This window comes from Thalassophryne amazonica, chromosome 12 (genome assembly GCF_902500255.1).
Source record: "Thalassophryne amazonica chromosome 12, fThaAma1.1, whole genome shotgun sequence".
Classification (NCBI taxonomy): domain Eukaryota; kingdom Metazoa; phylum Chordata; class Actinopteri; order Batrachoidiformes; family Batrachoididae; genus Thalassophryne; species Thalassophryne amazonica.
Window position 1 is genome coordinate 31,712,306 of NC_047114.1, and position 25,600 is coordinate 31,737,905.

General features: G+C 38.6%; 1 protein-coding gene across 1 annotated transcript in view; it reads right to left on the reverse strand.

Annotated features, from left to right (window-relative positions):
• Positions 1–25,077, reverse strand: part of stk25b (serine/threonine kinase 25b) — a 50,714-nt gene extending 25,637 nt beyond the window's left edge. Inside the window, exons 1-6 of the mRNA XM_034183958.1 lie at positions 24,694–25,077; positions 11,066–11,296; positions 6,531–6,587; positions 5,195–5,303; positions 2,885–3,042; positions 430–615 (exon numbers count right to left, since the gene is read on the reverse strand). Of these exons, the coding sequence (XP_034039849.1) occupies positions 430–615; positions 2,885–3,042; positions 5,195–5,303; positions 6,531–6,587; positions 11,066–11,296; positions 24,694–24,723 (771 nt within the window). The 5' untranslated portion in view covers positions 24,724–25,077. The remainder of the gene's footprint in view (positions 1–429; positions 616–2,884; positions 3,043–5,194; positions 5,304–6,530; positions 6,588–11,065; positions 11,297–24,693) is intronic.
• Positions 25,078–25,600: the final 523 nt, after the last annotated feature.

The following is a 25,600-nucleotide window of genomic DNA, read 5'->3' on the forward strand; positions in this document are numbered from 1 at the left end:
TGGCACCCCCCAGGGGGGGCGCGCCTCACAGTTTGAAAACCACTGCACTATAGAATTCCACCCCCTATATTATTTTACTTGGATTTCAGTAGAAACTAAATTGTTAGTTTTGTGAGAATTTCAGTAGAAACCAAAATTTGTCAGTTTTGTGAGATTTAAAAGTCCGTGCAAGCTTTAATGTTTGTGAACAAAGCATCAGATCTCCCATTCAGCACAAAACCAATGAATAAGAACACAAAAACATACTACTACTAATACTACTACTAATAATAATAATAATAATAATAATAATAATAATAGGTCTTTAGTTAGTGCAGCAACACAAACATGGATCATTTTCAATTGTCAAGTACAAACGTCTGATCCCAGTCTAGCCCTCAGACTGTGGTCTCAGACAGATGCAGGTACTTTTGAAAAGATGTTACTTACAAAACGAGGGTCTTTATTTAAACAAGCCTCCACAAACTCTTTGAAGGGCTTGCTGTACGGGCCTTCCAGGGTGGGTGGGGTGTTTTTCGGAATGAGAAAAAGGACCCTCATGGGATGTAAGTCAGAGTTGGGAGGTTCACCTTTGGCCAGTTCAATGGCAGTGATTCCCAGAGACCAGATATCAGCCTAATGGCGAGAAAGACAGTTGTAATTCAGTTCACCACCAACGCATAAAACACTGGAAATTGTGTCAAGCCTGTATTGAAATTGCAGTGATGCAGCCATTCAAATTCTAGGCAGTTTTCTTGCCAAGAAAATATCAAGTGCCTTCTTCACATGGATCAACCCACAGAGGTTATTTATAATCAAATGGACAAAAAAATAAAATAAATAAAATTGGAGCAGATATAGTACTCCATAAAGATTGTTGACCTTTGTATGCTCAAATTTTGGTTAGTGCACTTAGCTTCAGTGCAGAAGATTCCTAGTTCAAACCCTACCCCTGCCACATTCTCAATGTAATGTGGAGTTGTGTCAGGAAGGGCATCCGAAGTAAAACAATTCAACATGCAGATCCACCTCGGATTTGTTGTGGTGACCCCACTGGCAGTGTCTAGGTGTGTTCATCAAGGGCCATAACTCTGCCAAAATGTGTCAATCTTGTACAATATTATTACCAACCTATAACAAGGAATTGTACCAAGTTTCCCACAATTCCTACTAAAAATGTGAGAGGAGTTGATTTCTGAATGCAGGCACCCACTCATAAAACTGATGGAGTCTAGATTTGTTCATCAAGGGCCATAACTAGGGCTGGGTATCAATCAAAAATTTCAATACCGGTACCGATGCCTTCACTTCGATATCGGTTCCTGAACGATACTTTTTTCAGTACTAATTTTATAAGATCAATTCTAACAAAAAGAAAATTACATTACACATAGTCCAAATCTTGAGTTTTATTTTTCAGCTTTGGTATTTTTCCACTCCAAGCAGTTTTCTTACAGAAAAAATAAACAAATAATTTCCAGTGCAAAAGAACACTTGAAAACACTCAAGCATTTCCTTTCAGACATTTTGGCATAAATGTCACTCTGTACTTCTGAGCGATTCGCGTTGAAGTTATTAATTCTGACTGGACTCTATCTTTCTAACTTGACTTGGCAGAGAGCTGCGCAGCGTTTGAAGCTGTGTGAATGGAACGGAGGAAGATTCTCGTTTCTTTCCCAGTTAGTGACTTTAATCTGCACAAACGTGACTCACGATTGACATATTTTAATGGCTTTGAGAGGGGTTAAGAAGCCGATTTGCTGCTTCTGAAAAGCAGCGAAGCAAAGAACCAACAAAACAGTGGGTTGGAGCAGTGCTTCATTGCTTCAAAGCAATGCACGTATTAAGTTGCAGTAACAAGTAAATTTACCTGTTGATATCCCAGACATAGCGCTATCGTTGGTACTCTCAGATGAAGCGGAGTCCGGTGGTGGAGATTTTGAATCAGGCTGCTCGTCCTCTGTAACGTCCACAGGTGGACTTGAATGCTGAGAGGGGGACGGTTGCGGACCGCTCTTCTTGCACGTGATTAACCTCTGGGTACCAAAACTTGGCACCGAAAGACATGGCATGTTTTAATACTCTGTACTTCTGAAGAATTTTGGTAGGTGCCACAAAAGAACCAAAGTTCGGTACCCAGCCCTAGCCATAACTCTGGTAAAATGAGCCCAGCTCCAACGATATGATAATATGCATATTACCACCTATAACAAGGGCTTGTATCAAGTTTCACAAAATTCTTCCTCAAAATGTGAGAGGAGTTGATTTCAGAAAGATTATACACTTCATAGGATGGATGGATGGACAGACAGACAGACATTGCCACGACATTACCAGGAGATAAAAATCTAACAATTATAAATGTAATGTTTTCATGAATCAATATTTTATTAAAGGAATATATATATATTTCATATCAAATCAACTTTATTTATAAAGCACTTAAAAAAAAAAACAGCTGCAGCTGAAACAAAGTGCTGTACACAAGGGGACATAAAAGGCAACAAACCACAAAGTACAAATAAAAAACAAGCCCCCCCCAAAAAATTAAACTAAATTAAACTAAAACAAGTAAAAACAGTTAAAACAACCAAAACAGATTGAGAATCTCATTCTGGGTTAAAAGCCAGTACATAAAAGTGGGTTTTAAGATTAGTTTTAAAAACAAAAAATGAAGAGGCCTGCCTGATGTGGAGCGGTAACTCGTTCCACATCTTTGGAGCCACAACAGAAAAAGCTCGGTCCCCTCTGAGCATACGCTTGCACCTCGGCACCTCAAGGAGGAGCTGATCAGCTGACCGGAGGAGCTGATATTTGCCCAAAAATGCAAAACACAACTAAAAAGCAAACTTACAGTCAAAACGCTGTTTTCTTTGTTCTGTATGTACATGAATCCTGGACTCACCTTAAAGTCATAAGCTGACTGTTTGATAACCTCTGGAGCCATCCAGAAGGGGGTGCCAACAAATGTGTTCCTCTTGATTTGGGTATCAGTCAGTTGTCCTGCCACACCAAAATCTGCCAGTTTCACATCACCCTGCTCTGATAATAGCACATTAGCAGCTGGAAGAAAAAGACAGAAAATAATAATAATTAGACAAATGCTTCCTACATTTGTAATGCTGAATGACAATATTATTGGCACACACCTGGAATCAAATCCACGTCTTTATATTAGTAGTACAACTCCTAACCCACAGAGTGTCAGTCTCCTTAAACAAGTGATTTCATCTGCATCACCCCAGCCTACCCACTTGGAAATTGGTACCAGCCTTGGCTGAGAAAGTAACCTGTGATGGACTGGTGTTCCTTCCAGAGAAAGACTCTCATATTTCATGTTTTTGTATCCAGAAATAAGCACGGCCCGGTTGTGTCTCAGGGCCTATATAGGACTTAAAAATTTGACCATGTGCCACTGTTCTCTGGGCATAACCCAGCAGGCAGGTCCCTCAGTGTTGAGGACCACAGCAACGGGATCAGGCCAAGAGCATGCCCACAATTCACCTGGCTGTAACAGACAGATGGTTACATTTGAGAAGAAGATGGACCAGTTGTCTGGCTGGGTGGTTACTGCCCAGAACTCAAGGCATTTCCATAATGTGGTAGATGTGAAAATGCACAGTAAGACGCGAAAACAGGGAATGCTCAAAGACTTAACTTGATCTGTTATATAAGATGATATCATAAGATTTTAAGGATGATACTGTGAAATCTTTGGACCACTACACCCAAGTAACACTGGCAAGTCCTTTGATGCTTGTTTTATCAGATCCCAGCACAAAGCGGTTACCTACAAGTCAGTCAATCTAATATGAAATTAATCTTACAAGATCTTCTGTTGGATTGAAGATCATCTGGTTTTTGAGTTGAAATTAGGATTGATTGTAAACAAATTCTTATTTGACAAGAAGTTAAGAATAGCATCAGAAAATAAAGGCGATCCAAACAAAAAGGGTCAAACTTCTAATACTTGCAGAAGGTTGTGGCATCTCAAACAAACTCATGGAGTTTATACTTGAAGCTTGACTACGCATTTCACTGTGGACCTATGCACTTGGGACTTTTTGCATCTGATTAGAGCTCAACCTGGATAAGGTTATTCAGCGGTGCACAAGCACGGTTTGCTCACTGGCACCGTCATAAAGCACATGTATGCCAACATGAGGTGAACTGAATGAAATCCTCCAATTTACCGCCTCTTCTCAATACTCCAGAATTAACATCTGAATAGTTTCTAATAATTTGTTCCATCCTACATTATACTTCAGTGTCAACTTATTTTGAAAAAATAAAATTAAAAATTCAGATTAATCCTCTTTATTTTGTTTAAATACTTCAGAAACCCATGAACACACACACTGCTACATCAAAAATATCAGCAGCCTGCGTTTTTCCTGGACTGTCAATCTGTCTGGCTTTGCTACGGATATGGGAAAGATGAGTTCATCAGTTTAATAACTTTAGCACAAGTTTTCACAAGCAACCACCTTGCATCTTCAATGAACACCTTCAACAAAGAATTTAGAATCATAACAGACTTATAACAGACATACCTATTTCTATTTCTATACTGGATTATTTTGTGCCCATGTTTTCACTGAATACATAGGTTACAGCGACTTTAGGTTCCACATCAATCTGTCAGTAACAATTTGTAATTGGGTAACTGTTACAAAAACTGTGCTCAGATGGTGACGTGCGGCACCAGCATGTGTTCCCAGTCCTGACAGTTACAAATTTGACACTCTGCCTGTGTGCCGGTTTCATGTGCTCATACACTTGCATTGGTCAGATGGTTGCTCCTCCCCCAATTTTTTGTACTGTTTCTCCTGTGTCTAAGGATGAAACATCAGCAAATTGAGAAATGATGAAATAGGGGGAATAATTGATTCGTCTACAGGATTACACTGAGACCTTTTGGAAAAACACGCTGAAATCTTTTTTGTGATTTGGTCTTTTAAATTAATCTACATTAATGTTCAAACATAAGTGCACAGAGGATAGATGGCGAAACAAGTCAGAATTCTGATGCCATCCAGTAGGAGACAATAATGTTGTTGGACCATATTTACTCCATTATTAGAAATTTGTGCTGTGAGGTTCAGTGGATCTTTTAAAACACCAGCTGGTTCCAAATTTGACTGGCTGACATGAGGTTAGAGATCTTGTGCATTTAACTACCATGCTTGATTGGTTTGGAGTATTTTCAGAGTACCTTTAATATCTCTGTGTATCTTGCGTTCTGAGTGCAGATATTCCAGCCCTTTTAGTATTTCCCTCAATATGGTGGCAATGTAAGTCTCTTCAAGAGGCCCTGGGCGAAGCTAGAAAAGAGAAGAGACACAATGTTTATTCAACAAATAAATTATAGGAATATGGAAGTCTACAGGTGGAAAACCATTTTATGAATCTTACCAATGGCACAGTGAAGCTGACATTTTGGATTATAGTTTTTCTTGTGTGACATTCTGCCACTTATTACAATGCAGAAGAATGTGCAACTGTCCACCATACCACTTCAGGGATTTTTATAAACTGGGTACCAGGGGCGCTGCACTCCCTCACGCTCAGAGTGCACCTTCTTAAGCCCCTTTCACACCGGGCTTGCATACAGTTGTGTGTGGGTCTGGAGTACGCTGAAAAACTGCACAGCTTTGGCATAGTCTCTGTGTGGTTGCGTTCCTAGTCTTGCTTTCAGTGGCTTACTGCCGTGTACGTATGTAGCCCTCGCTGTCCACTCCTGCCTTTGTTTTTTTGTGACAGTGTGGAAAGAAATGCGCTCCGTTCTCAAAATGGTACATGAAAGGCACTCACGCAGCACACACAGACACAGAGAGAGAGAGATTCAGACACGAAAAGTTTGGCTCCAAACGCTACAGACTGTAGATGGATTTGATACATTGGTAAAAGTCAAAAGACATTATTTCCAGGGGTTTCCATCAGCACCACAAGACAATGTGTCTGATTATTAGAAATGGTATAATTACTCCAAAAAGATTCCAATCATGGTAGATAGACCAACAGACGGTTGGAAAAAGCTCTGGTTTGGCTTTTTTTTTTTTTTTTTAAGACTGCCCACATGGTCGCGCTGCTCCCTCGCCATAGCAATCACCCTCATACTACATTTTTCTAGAAAAACCCCAACACTTGAATCCATTTCCAGAAAGCATCATCACACCTCTCACTCTACAATTTTAAATACAATAAACTGATCAAGTTATGTGACAAGGAACAACAACAACTAACAATCTAAATACTTGCAATGATTGCTTGGCTAGCCCAAGATCTTTTGAAGTATCAGCATGTTGATATAGTGGTATACCACAAAGAAATTAGTCCAATGGTACCTGGATTGAGGTTGGGAAAAAAAAAATCTTTTAACTTCAGCAATCCAGTTTCTCTTTTGCAAAATGGCTGCCAGTGACACAACTTGTATGCTAAATCTATATACTAGTATAAACTATCAAAATTGCCGAATGGCTCCTTTAAAAGTAACAAGACACTCAGTGATGTTTACTTTACAAGCTATAGAAAATTACAACTGTACTTACCAGATCTAGAGCAGACCCTCCGCCTAAATACTCCATGATAATCCATAACTTTGTTCCCTAAAAAGAAAAAAATATTTGTGCAAAGAGATTTTGATTATCAAAACATTGCACTGCTACAAGAGTCTTCTCTGACATGACTGACACCCTTCTACTGTTATACATGTTTATTTGCACCAAGGGCGCAATTTAGAACTACAAATTGGGGGGACAAAGTGTGAGGCCCGCAGGGGCGAAGCCCAAAGGCCGGGGGTCTGGGAGCGGCTTTAGGCCCCCAGAAGCCAACGGTTTCTAGATAAGCTCAGATGCATTCTGAGTATCCAGAACAGTAATTTTAATGTTTTGAGAAGACCATAAAGTGGACACCATTTGACTTATGCAATTTGAAACTGTGGATATAAGTACTTTATTCTGAGAATAGCCAGCATTGATTTTATTAACATCCTGGTGTAAATAAGGTATCACCACATGTGTAGAACTCAAAAAGAATGATAGGTTGAGTTCTCATTAAAAAAAACAACTGCAATGTGGTAAAATGTATTCATAAATATGAAAGATCAGGCTCTTAATAATTATTAACTATCGCATACTGTATTTTTTTTCTCAAGATTTGTTTTTGCATAAGTTTGAAAAAACAACAGATCATAAGTTTAGGATAAATTACTTATCATGAATTCAATTTTCGAAGTGGCACTAATGACAACACTCACACTGAACATAATTTCGCTTGCATAGACTGATTTTGGAGATCAAGCAATAATTGCAGATGGGCTTTCTGAGGTCCCAGATAGCTTTTCTGATTTCCTTTTCTAACTTTCAGAATTTAGTAAATTAGCATATGGTCCATTGATACTTATGTGTAGACACTAGTCCCTAGAGGCAACTATTTTTGGTTTCAAATCTGGGCAAATGCAGTCCCAGAAAATTCTGAATGTGACAAACAAGAAACAGGTGTTGTAAACAAGTCAATGCTGCTAAAAATACAAACTTGCAGAAACAAAGATACTATTCTGACATGGTTTTGCACATAAGACTGACATGGTTTGCACATAAGACTGGCATAGCATGTTTCAAGTACACACATATATGTCAGAAGGTGGGGGGGGGACATACCATATTCTGTCCCCCCTGGTTGAAAATTGCGCCCATGATTTGCACTATTGTATATCATATATGTTATGTATTTAAATGCTTTTAGAGCAGTTATATATGTTGTATATGATAAGCTGTATATTTTATGTTTTTAAATGGTATACGTGTTTGTGAGAAGCCTACGACAAATTTTAGTCCAAGAGCCAGGGAGTGTTTATTTGCTGGGTATTTCTGACAAGGGTATTCCATAGGACATTCAAAACTGAGGTGCTTGCAAGTTGCAGCCGGGGCATATAGCCGGTATTAACCCTTTTCCATTTTTTCAGCCGAGTCACAATTACCGCAAATTAATGGGGCAGGGCAAATTAAAACTTGAATAACTCCACTAGTTTTTGAGCTAAAATCATGTTATATACCTTAAAATGTTTGGTCACAGATGCTCCTTCCTCTGAATTACAAATTATGTAAAATTGACCCTTTTTCTGGGTCACTAGAGGTCAAACGGTCACATGACATTGGCAAACCTTGAGATTTTGTCAAAAGTTCCATTGTGGCCCTTTTTTCATGTGAAATCCAAACAGGACTCCAAGAAAATCTCTATCTCCTTACAGATTAGACATCAGGGTAGTTTTTAAGGGAAGGTTGGAGCTACTTTGCCCAATGTATGGGTGGCTAAAACCTGCATCAACTGGGGTAAAACAATCTACATTCATATTTGTTCCACATTTTGCTGATAGATGGCACCTCTGCATAAATCTTTTGTTTTAGGAGGAAGAAAATTAATCAGCATATCAATAAAGACAGTTCTTGAAATTAATCAATTAAATATAGACATTTTCAGTGTTTTTTTTCAATGATAGGATGTGGGATTCGGGTCAAGTAAGTGTAATTAGTTCATCTTCATCAACTGCAGAAGAGAAAAACAAAGGCTGTTACTTGTGTGGTGAAACTGAACCTAAAGTGAAAGTGATGAAACACATTGCAATACAGTTGCCTTGCACTGTCCATAATGAAACCATGTGCTAGCCCTATATTTTACAGGATCTGTGGTACACAGGTACCAGTTATCAGTTGGTCAGCAAAGCAATTTATATGGTACTGGTTTAATATCATTATGCATGATGAAGCTGACTGATGCAGAATAATCCTATGTGGCCTGTTGGTTGGATCTCGCATGTCGCGGAGGTAAATGAAGGTGCAGTGCCTGTTGTGGTAGTCAGAAGCATTGACACAGATGTGTTCATACTCCTTCTATATCATTCCCAATACATCAACGCCAAGTTGTGGCTAGATACAGGTGTGAACTCAAAGAACACAAGGCATCTAATAGACATCTCTGAACTGGCTTTGAAAATCACCCCTCTAATAGCTGAAGCTTTACCCCATGTATCATGCCTTGACGGGCTGTGATTTCACTGCATCATTCATCAGAAAAGGGAAATGGAAACCATATGAGGTTATGGTGAAATGTGACAAATTCACCAAGGCGATGTGCACTCTAGGGAACTCGGATGGAATAGACATGGATGTCGCTGCAACCCTGGAGGAATTTGTGTGTTCGATGTATGGTTTGAAAAATGTCAGCCAGGTCAATGATGCTAGGCTTCATCTGTTCAAAAAATTGTATGCCCCCAAGAAACAGGGTGACCCATTGGGAAAGATAAGGGCATCAAATCCCTGCTATCTGCCACCATGTAGAGCTGTTTTGGAAGAAGAGCTGAAGCATGTGATTCATGTAGCCTTTGTGTGGAAAAATGCAAGAAAAGCTCAACCTGTGGAATTCGGTCCTGTCGGCCATGGATGGAAAGTGGATGAAAATAACAGACTGAAGATGGTTTGGTTTGAAGGCCACCAGATGCCCCAGACATTGTCAGTTGAAGATATGGACTCGGAGGTTGAGAATGGGGATGAGGAAGGTGAGGGCACACTGGCAGAAAGCCCATCTTCAGATGAGGAGGATTCAGAAGACGAATACGAATGAGGCAACTTGACATTTATGTGTTCTGTAGTGAATAATCAGTTTCCAAATTGTAATCAGGACTGAGGTCTGAGAGAGCTAGATAGAAATGTTTCTATCATTCTCAAAATAATTCTTGTAAAAACAAATTTGTTTGATCGAGATGTGGGCATTTTAGGGTTGATTTGGTCAGTTATCAGTTTAAAAAAAACATATTATCCAGTAACACTGTAAACCTTGCATAAGTTGAATCTGCAGGAAGGACCAGGGCATTGTGTTCGACTTCAAAGTTCCAGTGACTTGCATGTATTTTTGAAGAAATGCATGAAGTGTATTTAGATTGGGCTTCCACTTTTACAGAATCCCAATTATCTGACTTTGACTTATGCAATGTATACTGTATAATTAATTTACCAATTATTTCTCATCTAAAAATTCCTCAAATTGTGGAATTTTTGTGTGCCATGGTGAATATGGTAAATGGTAAATGGACTGCATTTATATAGTGCATTTCCATCTGCATCAGACACTCAAAGTGCTTTACAATTATGCCTCACATTCACCCCGATGTCAGGGTGCTGCCATACAAGGTGCTCACTACACACCGGGAGCAATAGGGGATTAAGGAGCTTGCCCAAGGGCCCTTAGTGATTTTCCAGTCAGGCGGGGATTTGAACCAAGGATCTTCTGGTCTCAAGCCCAACACCTTAACCACTAAACCATCACCTCCCCCAGTTATATGCCTATTTTTAGTTATATTTATTTAGTTATATGCCAGTTATTTCAAATGTTTGAGTGAATCTATTCCATTAGCCAGTGGTAAGATGATATTCATTTTTGCCAAGTCAACACAGTTCCTTTAAAATATCATGCAAATGTCTTTTAACTTGCATAACCAAAATATTTTTCTGTGACTCTAAATCATTCTAATAAACTGCCCTTATGTCTATACTGTATGAATATATGATTGTTATGTGGTTTTTGTTGAATTTTTCATGAAAACAGGAACCCAATAAAATTTTAGACAAAATCTCAAGGTTTGCCAATGTCATGTGACCTTTTGACCTTTAGTGACCCAGAAAAGGGTCAATTTTACATAATTTAAGGTATAGAACATGATTCTAGCTCAAAAACTAGTGGAGTTATTCATGTTTTAATTTGCCCTACCCCATTAATTTGCGGTAATTGTGACTCGGCTAAAAAAATGGAAAAGGGTTAATACCGGCTATATGCCCCGGCTGCAACTCGCAAGCACCTCAGTTTTGAATGCCCCATGGAATACCCTTCTCAGAAATACCCATTAAACAACCTCTCATTTTAAGCAAATAAACACCCCCTGGCTCTTGGACTATTTCCACAAAGATGGACAGTAAAGCCAGGCATTCTGTCCATGTCGTGTTCCTTTGGAAAAACTGAAATAATCCAATTACGTATCACCTGAGTCTGTGTAAATATCACTTTGTGTTGTAATTACAAAGACTTTCCTCACCTTGAGGTACGAACCATAGTACTTGGTCACAAAAGGACTGTCACACTGGCTCAGAACTGTGATCTCCTGTTGAATGTCTTCAATTTCATCCTCTGCTTCCTCCAGGTCTATAATTTTAATGGCCACCACCTCTTTTGTGCGGTTGTTGATGCCTTTGTAGACTTCTCCAAAGGAACCCTTCCCAATCCGCTCCTGCTTTGTGAAGTACTCCTCAGGGTCCAACCGGGTATTCTGGTCCAGTGATGGCAAACAGAACACTGAATGAGCAAATGACATCTGTGTTTTGGCATTTGTGTAATGTACAAGAGGTGATTAAGACATTTTGAGCCCGACCCAGGAAAAGTAGAGCCTGGTTCCCCATGTTTTGGATTCTGAGAAAGATTTAATTTATATATTGACATTAACTGCTCTTTTTATGGCTCATACGCAGAGCCCCTCGCCCCCCGACCCCCTTTTCGTTTGAAGCTGTGAATTCATTAAATTATTGTGTTGATGTGTGTCAACTTATAGATAATACTGACATTGACCCTAATTTCTTTTAAGTATGTCATCTCTCACAAACAATTTTTTTTTATAAATCTGTACATTTATATCACAAATGCAAATATAGCAATAACAAATTTGCATTTAAGTTCTTTATTTCCAGCTTTTATACTATGATACCCTGAAAAACTCAAAATCAAAAAGCTGCAAAAACCATTAACACTTGTTAATGTATCAATACTAGGGCTGGGCAACGTTAACGCGCTAATGTTGCGTTAATTATTGAGGTCATTATCGCCGACAATTTTGTTCCTCCCCTTAACGCTGCAGGTTTTTTTTTTGTTTGTTTGTTTTTAGCCTTTTATGACTGTTGCTCGTTGCTTTTTATTTTGAAAGCGTCAGTCGGGGGCGAGCTTATGCTGCTGCTTCCTGCTGATAGCTGAGTTCACACAGAAAACGACACGAGGATCGAGAAAAGTACAGGCTATGCAATGCACAACAAAACAAAATGCAGAAAGACGCCAAACTTTTGAATGGACATTTTCGGTACAAAGTTCTACAGGATCAGGCCCAGATCCAGACCGGTTTGGACCGATGCAGCTGCATCGGTCAAATTTTTTTTTACGCATTGTGAACACAGCTTTTCGGTGGTTTTCATGTCAACCTATAGTCCGTAAATTATACGGATTTTTCAGAGTTTCAGAGTCATACGGACGTACAAATAAAGTCGGATATTCAGGGTTTGGTCTGTAATAAACTATTTCTGCAGCGCGGCTCCACTTTGAAACCATGAACCATTGAAGCAATGCTTCGATCCAGTAGCTCGTTGGTTCTTTGATTCACTGCTCTTCAGAAACGGCAAGCCGCTTCTTAACTCCTCGCAAAGCCATTAAAATATCGTCAGTCACTTTTGTGGGGATTAAAGTCACTAACTGGGACTCTTGTCTTGTTGCTGTCAAGAAACGAGAATCGTCCTCCGTTCCGTTCACACAGCTCGAAACGCTGCGCGGCTGAGACAGTCCGGTTGGAATTAATAACTTCAAAATGAATCGTCGCTTTAAATAAAATGACACCTCTTTCCAAATGTAATACAGACAAGAAACTACAATCGACTAAAACGTTTTTTTTTTCCTCCCAAAATGAAACGTGCTGTATTTTCTTTTCAAATTACATCCTGAAGATGAACATGTTTATAATGACATATTATGCGTGGAGTTAGATCAAAGAAGAGACAAGGGGGTCCAAAAAACGACAGCCAAGAGAAGATTAATTCTTCAAACGCTGAGGACCAGATAAGCATGATGCAGGCCGTAGAGCCAGACGAAGGAAGCGAGCTAACTACTGCTAAAGCCTTACAGAATTTATGCGGTAATATAAAAGAAATGCAAAATGACATTAACGTAATGAAGAGGGATATCAAACAAGATTTGAGTAACTTCAAGGCTGAAGTGAATCAGAAGCTGGAAGAGGTGAGCGCGGATATTCGCAACCAGAGCTCAAGGCTAACAGAGTTGGAACAACGTGTGGACGATCTCGAGACAGTGAACATGGATCTGAGGGACACACTGCTCGATTGTCTTCAACAGCAAAAAACACTTCAGGACAAAGTTACCGACTTAGAAGGGAGATTGCGCCGCAACAATATCCGCATTTACGGTGTTAAAGAAGGGGCCGAAGGGAGCGTTATGTTAACGTTCATGACAGCATTCCTAAAAGAACAACTCTCCCTGAAGGAAGACCTCGATCTACAGATACAGAGAGCACACCGGTCATTAGGTCTGAAACCCCGTGATAATACGGTAACAAGATCTATCTTGGTCAATTTTTTCACCTACGGCATGAAAGAGAAGATATTAAAAGCGGCATGGGAAAAAAATATAACCTTTGAGGGCAACAGGATCGCATTTGCACATGACCTGCCGACAGAAGTAAACAACAAGCTTAAAGAATATAAGCACATCAAGAAGATCCTCAAAGAGGCAAAGATTCGTTTTCAAACACCGTACCCAGCTAAGATGAGGATCCACTGGGAAGAAGGTCCATGTTTGTACAAGGATGCGACGGAGGCGGCTGAGGACATGAAGAAAAGGGGATACTCCGTACAAGTGCCAAGCCCGAGAGATGAGGATGGGCCTCGACTTTCCAGAGACACACACTGGAACAAAGTGAGCTGTTCACACATTGATCGCGCCCGCGAGAAACTCCGTGAATTCCAACGACAGCAAGTATAATCTGTTTAACAATGAGACCTACTTAATGTCATCTGAATATTTATAACTAGAAGACTATGTCTCATTGACCCCCTGTCAACTAAAGTTTTTAGTGATGATCAGGATAAATAAATAACTGTTTGCTATGCTTAAAGGAGAAGGAACACTGTTTCAAGTGGAAAAGGAGACCCTATCATGGATGGGATTATCTCTCCTACAAGACTGGATAGGACGTACTGGGTGGATAGGGCAGAACGAGGCCCTAAGGTTGGAAGTCTTTATTTCATTCTTATTTTTGTTTTTTTTACTTTTACTTGTTCCACGTTCAAATGGTTTTTGTTCTTATTGTGTAGTCGGCGTAAGCAAACAGGTGTACGGGTATGACTAATAATAATTTTAGAGCAGCTTCATGGAACATTAATGGTATGAACAACCCTATTAAGAGGAGTAGAGTAATGTCCAAAATAAAAAAGGAGAAAATTCAAATTATATTCCTCCAGGAAACTCATTTGTCTCAAACAGAACACGAGAAATTAAAAAAATATGGATTTAGAAACACTTACTACAGTTCTTATAAATCAGGGAGCAAAAGAGGGGTAGCGGTTTTAATACATAATTCTCTGCATTTCGAATTTATTAAACAAAAACGGGACAGCGAAGGCAGGTATATAATGGTGCAGGGAAAAATAGAGGATAAATTGACTACTCTCCTCTCCGTTTATTTTCCACCACACTATGATCGGCACTTCCTGGGTAAAATCCTAGAAATAATATCCTCTGAGTCACAAGGTATATTAATATGCGCAGGTGACTTTAACACAATATTGAATGCAAATGATACAACCAACAATAAGAGGACAGTCACACCACAGGGTAAGCTGTTAAAGAAGGGCTTGGACGATTTACATTTACTGGATGTATGGCGGGAGATACATCCATTTGAAAAAGATTTTACTACTTTCCCCCCCCCCCCCCCCTCATGCAGTATACTCAAGGATAGATCTCTTCTTGGTATTCAGGAATGATAGACATAGAATAGAAAGCTGCGATATAGGTACCAGGGATATATCAGATCATTCACCAATTTATTTAAAGCTTCATCTTGACAATAGACCTAAAAAGACAATATGGAGATTAAACACAAGCTTATTAAATAATAAAAAAGTTATAAAAGAGGTCAAAGCAGAAATAAAAAATTTTTTACAGCTAAATGACACCGAACAAGTTAACCCTAATATTTTATGGGACACTTTAAAAGCTGTTATAAGAGGGAAATTTATATCATTGAGTACAGCTATTAAGAGGGCAAAAGAAAAACAACTTAATGATTTGGAAAACACATTAAAAAATTTGGAAAGTGAACATATTAGGAATCAATCTACTCAGACCCTTGATTTAATTCGACAGATAAAGACAAAAATTTCAGATATCCATAAAGAAGAGGAGGAAAAGAAATATAAATTCTTGAAACAAACATACTACGAAACAGGACCAAAGGCAACAAAATTACTGGCTAGGAAAATCCGCAAAAAACAAATGCAACAGTCAATACACACAATAGTAGATCCCAGCACAGGGAAATTAGAAAACAACCTTGAAGGAATAGATAAAGCATTTCAAACTTATTACAAAATTTTATATACACAGCCCGAACAAAGAAATTTAGAAGAGGTTAAAACATTTCTAAATTCATTAGACTTACCATCAATTGGAGAAAAGCAGAATGAAAGTTTAATTAAACCAATTGACAAGAAGGAGCTGAAAATGATGTTGAGAAAACTAAAAAATAATAAAACACCAGGTACAGATGGCCTGCCAGCCGAGTGGTATAAAACGTTTGAAGAAGAATTATTACCGGTATTATTAAAATCACTGAACTGGACACTAAAGAAAATGACTATACCACCTTCATGGTCAGAGGCGATTATCACAGTTATACCTAAGGAAGGCAAGGACAAAACACTGTGCAGCTCCTATAGACCAATATCAATTTTAAATCAAGATTATAAATTATATGCACTAATAATATCCAACAGACTGAATTTATTTATTTCGGAATTGATTGAAGAAGATCAGACCGGATTTGTTACTGGTCGACAAACTCAGGATAACATAAGACGCTCTCTACATATAATTCACCACATTCAGGCAAAAAAAGAGAAAGCAGTACTGGTTAGTTTAGATGCTGAAAAAGCCTTTGACTGTGTTAGCTGGGAATATTTATTCTTAGTTCTGCAACGTTTCGGTTTTTCTGAAAGCTCAATGAATAGCATCAAAACATTATACTCAGCACCCACAGCAAGAATAAAGATAAATGGACGTTTAACAGACCGAATAAAGCTGGAGAGATCCACTCGTCAGGGCTGCCCATTATCTCCTACTTTATTTGCTTTATATATAGAGCCACTAGCCCAGGCTATAAGAGGAAATAGCAATATTCAAGGCTTAGAAATAAATTCAAGAGAACACAAAATAGCACTATATGCAGATGATGTTCTTTTATACCTCTCGAATCCAGAACAATCCATTCGGGCCCTCTTAGACCTATTAGACACATTTAGTAGTTACTCAGGATATAAACTAAATATAGGTAAAACCCAAATTATGACTTTTAACTATACACCTTCAAAAGAGAATAAAAATAGAATCACAGTAGACTGGTCTAAGAAAGCAATTAGATACTTGGGAGTATGGCTTACTCACAATTTAGGAGATTTATATAGGAAAAACTATGACGATGTAAATAGGAAGATTAAGGAAGACCTCACACAATGGACAACATATATATTAGATCTTAGAGCAAGAACAGAGGTGATAAAGATCTCGATACTGCCCAGATTATTATATTTATTTATGTCATTACCTGTTAAAATTCCTCAATCGCAGTTTCATGAGTGGGATAAACAAATATCCAGATTTATTTGGAAAGGTCACAGACCTAGAGTTAAATACTGTACACTGAAGATCAAAAAAGAAAAAGGAGGACTTTCTCTTCCTAGCCTACACGACTATTATCTTGCGGCCCAACTTAGGGCAGTTATACTGTGGTGTGATGACACAAATGAGGCTAGATTGAAAGAAATAGAAAGGAAAAACGGAGATATTCCAATACAAGCTTTGATTGGCGATTATAAATTGGCGGAGGCATGTCAAAAAGATTTAAGTCCGCTGGTTTCTTTTACATTATCGATTTGGTTCGGGGTGGTGAAAAAATAAAAAATGTGGGATCAGATAAGAGTTTTAAGATGGGCTGCATTCGACTCAGAGTTCATACCTAACCAAATGGACTCAACATTTAAAAACTGGTCTTATAAAGGTATAACTGCATACTGTAAATTATTAAATAAGAATGCCATGCCGAGTTTCCAAAATTTACAACAGAAATTTAATATAGAAAACAGAGTTTTTTTTTTTAGGTACTTACAGCTACGTCAATACTTACTTACAAAAGTGGTGAAGATAACAGAATATAATGAGATAACGCGTTTGGCTACACAGACATACCACAATCAATGCAAATCGATCATTTCTAAACTCTACCAAGGTCTATTGAATGGCAACCGTAAATCAACAGATTATATTAAAAGAAGATGGGAGAAAGAACTAGATAAGAATATTTCAGATGAACAATGGGAAAATATGTGTAAATCAGCAATGTCTACCTCTTGTTCTTCTTACTGGAGGGAATTTTGTTGGAAATGTTTGGTCCGATTTTTCATAACTCCAAAACAACAAAGGAGAAATTCGGGAGCTGTTAAGTGTTGGAGAGACTGTGGGGACATGGAGGCCAACCACACCCACATTTTTTGGTCCTGCTCAAAAATTGCTGGATTTTGGAACAGTGTCATACTAGAAATTGAACGGATTATGGATTTAGAACTGTTGCAACCCATGTCGACATTATTATTAGGAGACCTCCCAGAGGAAATTACAAAAAATGACAGATATCTAATTAGAATGATGGGAGCTGCTGCCAAAAAAATGATTACTCAAAAAATGGCTTCACCCAGATCCACCAACGTTGGAAGATTGGCTGAGAAAACTCGCAAGATGGAAAGACTAACATATATGCTTAGACTACAACCAGATCTCTATGTAAGAAGGTGGGGGAAATGGCCTAATTTACATGGATCTGATGAATGATTGATCTTAAGCTCCTTCCAAATGTCATATAAATTACTGTTCATAAAACTTAAGTTTTTGCTAATGTTCATCCCTGACTTCTGTTTATATCATTCATCGGATAGATTATGTTACAATAGCCGACTGTTAATATGTTGTTTTGTCATTGTGAAATTGTTATGAAATGTTTGTATAATCAATTGTGAAACCTAATAAAAATCAAAAGTATTAAAAAAAAAAAAAAAAAGTTTAAGGATCCAGTGACCAAATTCATATTTATTTATTTTAAGACTCAATAAAATTTTCAATTCAGTTTAATCGGCTTATAAAGTGCCAAATCACAACAAAATCTAAATATACTAAAACAAATACATCACAATTGTACACATATCAAATTGTGGTATGTGTACAATTGTGACGTATTTGTTTTAGTACATTTAGTCATGGACATGAATATTGTTATTTTGATATGAAACAGGATAACAAATGACCTGCCAGTGGTTTTATATTTGATTTCATTAGTCTGTTTCAGTTGAAATTTACATTTTCAAATTTATGCAATGTTCATTTACATTTTCAAATAAAACTGTGCTTTTAAGCGGCTTTTGAATTCATTTTTGGGTTTCACATATACCATGCGATTAATCATGATTAATCACAGAAAGTCATTGAGTTAATGCGATTAAGATTTTTTATGTTTGCCCACCCCAATCAATACAGTTAGGATTTTTCTGTTCAATTTATTTTAATAGCGTTCAGAGTGACGTCATGAGCACGTCACAGGCATGTTGTCTTCATAGGGCCGAGTACTCAGACATGATGAATCAGTGAGACAGGTGTAGACAGGTCATGCAGACAGGTATGTGACTTTCCAAATCATGTCCAAACAACTGAATTTACCCAAGGTGAGTTCCAATTAAGCTGTAGAAACATCTAAAAATTAATCAGTGAAAACAGGATGCACCTGAGCCCAATTTTAAGCTTCATGGCAAAGGCTGTGAATACTTATGTACATGTGATTTCTTTGTTTTGCTGTTTTTAATAAATCTGAAAAAAATCTATTAAATTAAAAAAAAATTTCACATTGTCATTATGGAGTATCGGTTGTAGAATTCTGAGGGAAAAATGAATTTCATCCATTTTGAAATAAGGCTGCAACATAATAAAATGTGGACAAAGTGAAGCACTGTGAATACTTTCCGGATGTACCGTATCTGTAACTCTGCAGGATTAATAAATGGAATAGTTTTGACTGTACTGAATGTTTGGTCTCCAAAGTAAAGGTGAAACAATGTCAACGTCGACTGGATTCTATGACATGTGACATATGTCACCCCATAATGTGACAACTAACCATGGCACATGGGACAAACTATTCCTTTTTAAAACTGTTGTTTGGTACTCACAATACATCTTGGTTTGAACACTTCAAGCAGTAGCTAACAGTTCCAACAAATCTCTCTCAGTTGCTGTTTGTCACGTTTTTGTGTACGTCACATTTCTGTGTCTTGTACTGGACCAGAAATACAGACATGACATTGGAAGAGTATTAGTTTTAAGGAAGTAGAATAGTCAAAGTATGGTCCAAGAATCTGTAAAAATGCATTTTTTTTGTCCGCAGTTTGTATGCTTATGTTTTCTAGGTCAAGGATGTACATCACCAAAACGGAACATTGATAGGACTAATATTCTTGGAAAAGCTACGGATATTAGCTAAAAACATTCGGCAATGGACGTTGCAAACTACATTCTGGGCTCACACGCCATTCCCGCAGGGGGTGGCAAATCATCTTTATATGAAAAGCGTGAGTGTGCGACTTTATTTAGTAAGTTCAGTGTAAGTGCATAATATAATTGTAAATACATGGTTAATTAAAAATACATGGACGACACAAGAAAGTGAAAACACATATTTCCATTGTAGTCCATTTAAAAATCAAATGACAAAATACAAGTAATAATAAAATAAAATAAGAATAATACTGATGATGATGATAATAATAATAATAAGTGTGTATATGTGAATAACCTAAACAATTTATAAATACATTAAGACAGTAAATTAACATTTTTTTAAAAAAATACATAATTAACAGGATTAAAAGGGCTGAGTTCCGCTTCTTGAGGTCTAAGGTTCTAAAAACATTCTGGACTCACATGCCATTCCAAATCATTATATAAGTTTGCTTAATTTATTACCACCATTGAAAATGTCAGCTACCCATTTTATAAACCCTACCCAGTATAGCCCGTGGATCCCCACGGGCAATGCACTTGTTTACATCTACAGTGAAATAAGTATTTGAACACCCTGCAATTTTGTGAGTTTTCCCATGTAGAAATGATTGAGGGGTCTGAAATTTTCATCTTAGATGCATGTCCACTGTAAGAGACATAATCTAAAAAAAAAAAAAAAAAATTTGGAAATCACATTGTATGATTTTTTAATAATTTATTTGTATGTTACCGCTGCAAATAAGTATTTCAACACCTGTGAAAATCAATGTTAATCTTTGGTACAGTAGCCTTTGCTTGCAATTAGAGGTCAAACGTTTCCTGTAGTTTTTCACCAGGTTTGCATGCACTGCAGCAGGGATTTTGGCCCATTCCTCCAGACAGATCTTCTCTAGATCAGCCAGGTTACTGGGTTGTCGCTGAGAAACACAGAGTTTGAGCTCTCTCCAAAGATTTTCTATTGGGTTTAGGTTTGGAGACTGGCTAGGCCACTCCAGAACCTTGATATGCTTCTTACACCACTCCTTGGTTATCCTGGCTGTGTGCTTCGGGTCATTGTCATGTTGGAAGACCCATCCACAACCCATCTTCAATGCTCTAACTGAAGGAAGGAGGTTGTTCCCCAAAATCTCGCAATACATGGCCCCGGCCATCCTCTCCTTAATACAGTGCAGTCGTCCTGTCCCATGTGCAGAAAAACACCCCCAAAGCATGATGCTTCCACCCCCATGCTTCACAGTAGGGACGGTGTTTTTGGGATGGTACTCAGCATTCTTCTTCCTCCAAACACGGCGAGTGGAATTAAGACCAAAAAGTTCTATTTTGGTCTCATCTGACCACATAACTTTCTCCCATGACTCCTCTGGATCATCCAAATGGTCATGGGCAAACTTAAGACGGGCCTGGACGTGTGCTGATTTAAGCAGGGTAACCTTCCGTGCCATGCATGATTTTAACCCATGATGTCTTAGTGTATTACCCACAGTAACCTTGGAAACAGTGGTTCCAGCTCTCTTCAGGTCATTGACCAGCTCCTCCCATGCAGTTCTGGGCTGATTCCTCACCTTTCTTAGGATCACTGATACGCCACGAGGTGGGATCTTGCATGGTGCCACAGTCCGAGGGAGACTGACAGTCATGTTTAGCTTCTTCCATTTTCTAATAATTGCTCCAACAGTTGATCTTTTATCACCAAGCTGCTTGGTAATTGCCCCGTAGCCCTTTCCAGCCTTGTGGAGGTCTACAATTTTGTCTCTGGTGTCTTTGGACAGCTCTATGGTCTTAGCCATGTTAGTAGTTGGAGTCTTTCTGATTGTGTGGGGTGGACAGAGGTCTTTATGCAGCTAACGACCTCAAATAGATGCTTCTAATTTGGAATAATAAGTGGAGTGGAGGCGGACTAACAGGTCTTTGAGGGCCAGAATTTCTGCTGATTGGCAGGTGTTGAAATACTTATTTGCAGCAGTAACATGCAAATAAATTATTTAAAAAAAAAATAAAAAATCATACATGGTGATTTCCGTTTTTTTTTTTTTTTTTTGGATTATGTCTCTCATAGTGGACATGCACCTGCATTTTCAGACCCCTCGATGATTTCTAAGTGGGAGAACTTGCAAAATCACAGGGTGTTCAAATACTTATTTTCCTCACTGTATCTGTTTGTACTCGTAAGTTCAAACTCTCACAGTTCTACAGCTATGCATGTGTAATGTCCCACGACAGAAGCAAAATTTAATAAAACACACCAGCTGATGTGGTTCATGTCCAATGTGACACACCCACACAATTTGTTGGAAAGAGACAGAATAGTCTCCTCTTGAACAGCATTCCTCAATTTTCTCTTCAGTCCCAGAGTGACTAGAAGTTGGAGTGACTGGCCAGAAATGCAGTCTGAAGAAAAAGCTCAGAGATGATTTTTAACACCTTTTTTTGTTGTTGTTTGTTTTTTTGTACTTTGCTGCAGTGTTGGACTGTGTGTTTGCCAGCAAGAGCAGGGACAGTAGCTGGCAATTTTCCTACATAGTCTTTTCCCAAGATATGACAGGAAAGTAACAGTGTGGGGAGTGATGGTGACGTGGCTGAAGTAAAGTACTTAAAAAGTCATGTAAATGTCAGAAATGACAAAAATCTCATTGACTGTCCTCAAAAGGCTGATGTTCAAAGGCGTGAACTAGTAAATAACACACATGAGGTGTTACTGAAGTTTGCACACCCAGAGATATTTCAATAATGTCTCTGGAGATTCTCAGTCATCCAGGTCATAGTATAACAAAAAATCCAGCCCACCTGACTCAACCTACAGGGATGTTTCAATAATGCAATCCTGTATAGTTTGATATACTACTACTGTGCTATATGATTGATGGAGAAAAGATGGAGAATATCCTGCACAGTGGTTCTTTGCTAATTATATGGAAAGGTGAGGAACAATGTGATGCTGCATTAATGCTAACTGAACTGTTCCGCAAACATGTGAAGTAAGTTCATATAATGAGAAAGCACACTGTGAGAAAGGTGATATCCACTCTTTCTCAGGTAATAACAAATGAACAGGTTATAATGTTACATACATTAAAGTTGTTATTGCTAGTACAATGAAAATGACAGCAGAAGGACAGAGAGTGGACAACTGGCCAGTTGAGCTTTGAAGATGACCATATATTACAAGTGGGTTTAGATGCTATGATGTCAGGACTTGTGTTCAGTCATTACTCAGCTGTTTTAACTAGGGATGGGACGAATAGTCGTAATAGTCGACTACAATTAGCTAACATCCGACTAGTCGAAAGCCATTTATTAAATTTAACCCTTTAAAGAATAGACCTGCTGGAGGTGCCACCACGCCCTTCACTGAAGAAAGTGTGTGAATCTTGGCATTTGAATAAATCGGCTCAAACGGGTCATCTATGCCTAGTAAATTAATGTAGGTATTGTATTTATGCAAATGCTGTTTTTTGTATTTGTGATTTTGTGTTTATATTTGTTAAAATAAGCATCACAGTTAAGTTTCACCATGAAGATTCAAAAGGGGTTTAATTCATTTAACTCAATGTCAAGTTTAGTCGCCGACTACTTGACTTGTCAATGACTAATGGTACCCGACTAGTCGACTAATGAGTTCCATTAGTTGGCCCAACCGTAATTTTAACCACAGACTGTACACACACTACACAAATCCTTCATGATGTCACCAATACGTTTTCTGAAGAGTGGCTTTGAAGCTCAAATACTGTGGCATGTGGGCAGTGCTTACTCAACTCCTGAACAGATGAAGGGTATGTGTATAAGACACTACATGACCAGGGTGGAAATGGTAAATGGACTGCATTTATATAGCACTTTTCCATCTGCATCAGACACTCAAAGCGCTTTACAATTATACATCAAACACAGTCACACACTGATGTCAGGGTGCTGCCATGCCAGGTGCTCGCTACACACCAAGAGCAACTTGGGGATTAAGGACCTTGCCCAACCGCCTTACTGATTTTCCGGTCAGACTGGGGTTTGAACCGAGGATCCTCTGGTCTTAAGCCCAAATGCTTAACCACTAAACCATCACCACCCCAAACCATCACCTGGAACAAATGAAGTCCAAACACGCCACCACCTTAGAGTTCCCGAATAAGCTAAAACTATCAGGCTAACCTTAGTTCTGGTGTTGTATTAAAGCATATTTTTGTGGACTGGGCAGGGAGCTTTCATGACGGGTGGCTTGTGTGTGGGTATTGAAAATTATAACATCTTACTGCCTCACTGATCTTGGAGTAACAATGAAGCTAACATCACAATGCTCCCAATACCTGCTAACAGTGCTAACAGAGATTAAATAACACCAATAATTTTACTAGAAAGAAATAATGGAGTACAGACTCCCTAGACGGTCCGTTAGTACAACTAACAGGACAGCAAGCCATATTATTACACAATCTGTTGGAAAGAGAGAGCGAGAGAGAGATTAGCCTCCTCTTGAACAGCTCTCCTCGATGAGGTCTTAATGTATCATGATCAAATCTGCAATGCAGAATAGGGTTGGACATCATACAAAAATTATTTCCATTGTGGTCCAAGTCCTGCACTGTTCGTGTATGTGTCCCAGACCCTCGATTTCACTGTCCATCACAATGTTTTCATGTAGGCACCATAATTATCCTGTTCAGCTGACATCACCCAACCCTAATGCAGATACCTTGTGAAGACCTTGGACAGGTTTCAGGATGGATTCCTAAATCCTGGTTAGATGCATAGACTGTATATATAGAAGGTCTAAGGGACTGCATGGGGCAATTAACAGTTCCCATTAAGGAACAGGCTCAAAAATGGGGGAAATAACCTAATATTTATTAATTTTTTTAAGAAATTGTAACCCCAACAAACTCTACTTGTTTTTCAGTCACCGGGTAACCGAATTAACATGGATGAAAATGCATGTAATACGTCCCCTTTAATAATGTGACACTGACAATGACAACGAGACAAAAATAGGTGTGTTCACATTTTGGGTTTTTATAAACCTGAGCTGTCAGTCACAGACGTTAGCTTAGTTACAAACAAGAAGGTAAGTGAGGTTTTCTCTACCTGGTTTTGGATGTCTCGAAGGTGTGCCATCCTCTCTGAAGGCTGGACCGGACAAAAACAGCCACAACTCTCGTCTTTCCTAAGTTCTCAAACTGATCAAGCAGTTTATTTTTTGACTCCCCTCCTCGCGGTGTAGCTAGGTAGCTAGCCAGCAAGATAAACACCAAACCTTCTGCTTTATCGTCTGTTTTCGGCCTCCAGCCGAGGACTGAAACAGTCCAGCGACAAAACCAGCTACCGACCTACAGACGCCATGTATGTCTGCGCTGACGAACAAGCCGTAAAAATGATACTTCCGCACATTAATATTTAACTCATTTCAAGGAACGCTTATTGTCCATTTGAAGCTTGAGCTGGACAAAAATCATGGGCCAGAAGCATTGAGCATGCGCAGTGCTTTTGGAGAAGGTGGAATTGTGGGAGTTGTAGTTGTATTTCCCCCCCGCCTTAGTAACACCGTTGGTGTTGTGCAACAAAATGTAGTGGATGAGTGAGTCCATCTCACTCATCTACATGTAGGGGAGACAATGACTCAAAAGCAATAAACTGAATGAGAATTAGCTGATTATTTTGTGGTGCATTTCGATGAATAGTCTGAAGTCCAGAAGATGAAGAATAATTTTGGACAAAACGCTTGTATTCCTATGTAAAGTAATATGAAGCAATATCAAATATAACCTGTTTCCTGACTGGATATGAAGGCCACCCTATTCTCATCACATCAAGTCTGGGATCATATGCTGGAGCCTGATTAAGTAACATCTCAATGAAGCACAATCAGAAGATAAAAAAAAAATAAAAAATTCTAATATTGCAGTCTCTTTGCTTCCCTGTTGATTTACTGCTGATGAACTAGTGCCTTACTGTCCTGTCAAACCTTGACAATTTAGCGTATGCTGATATATGA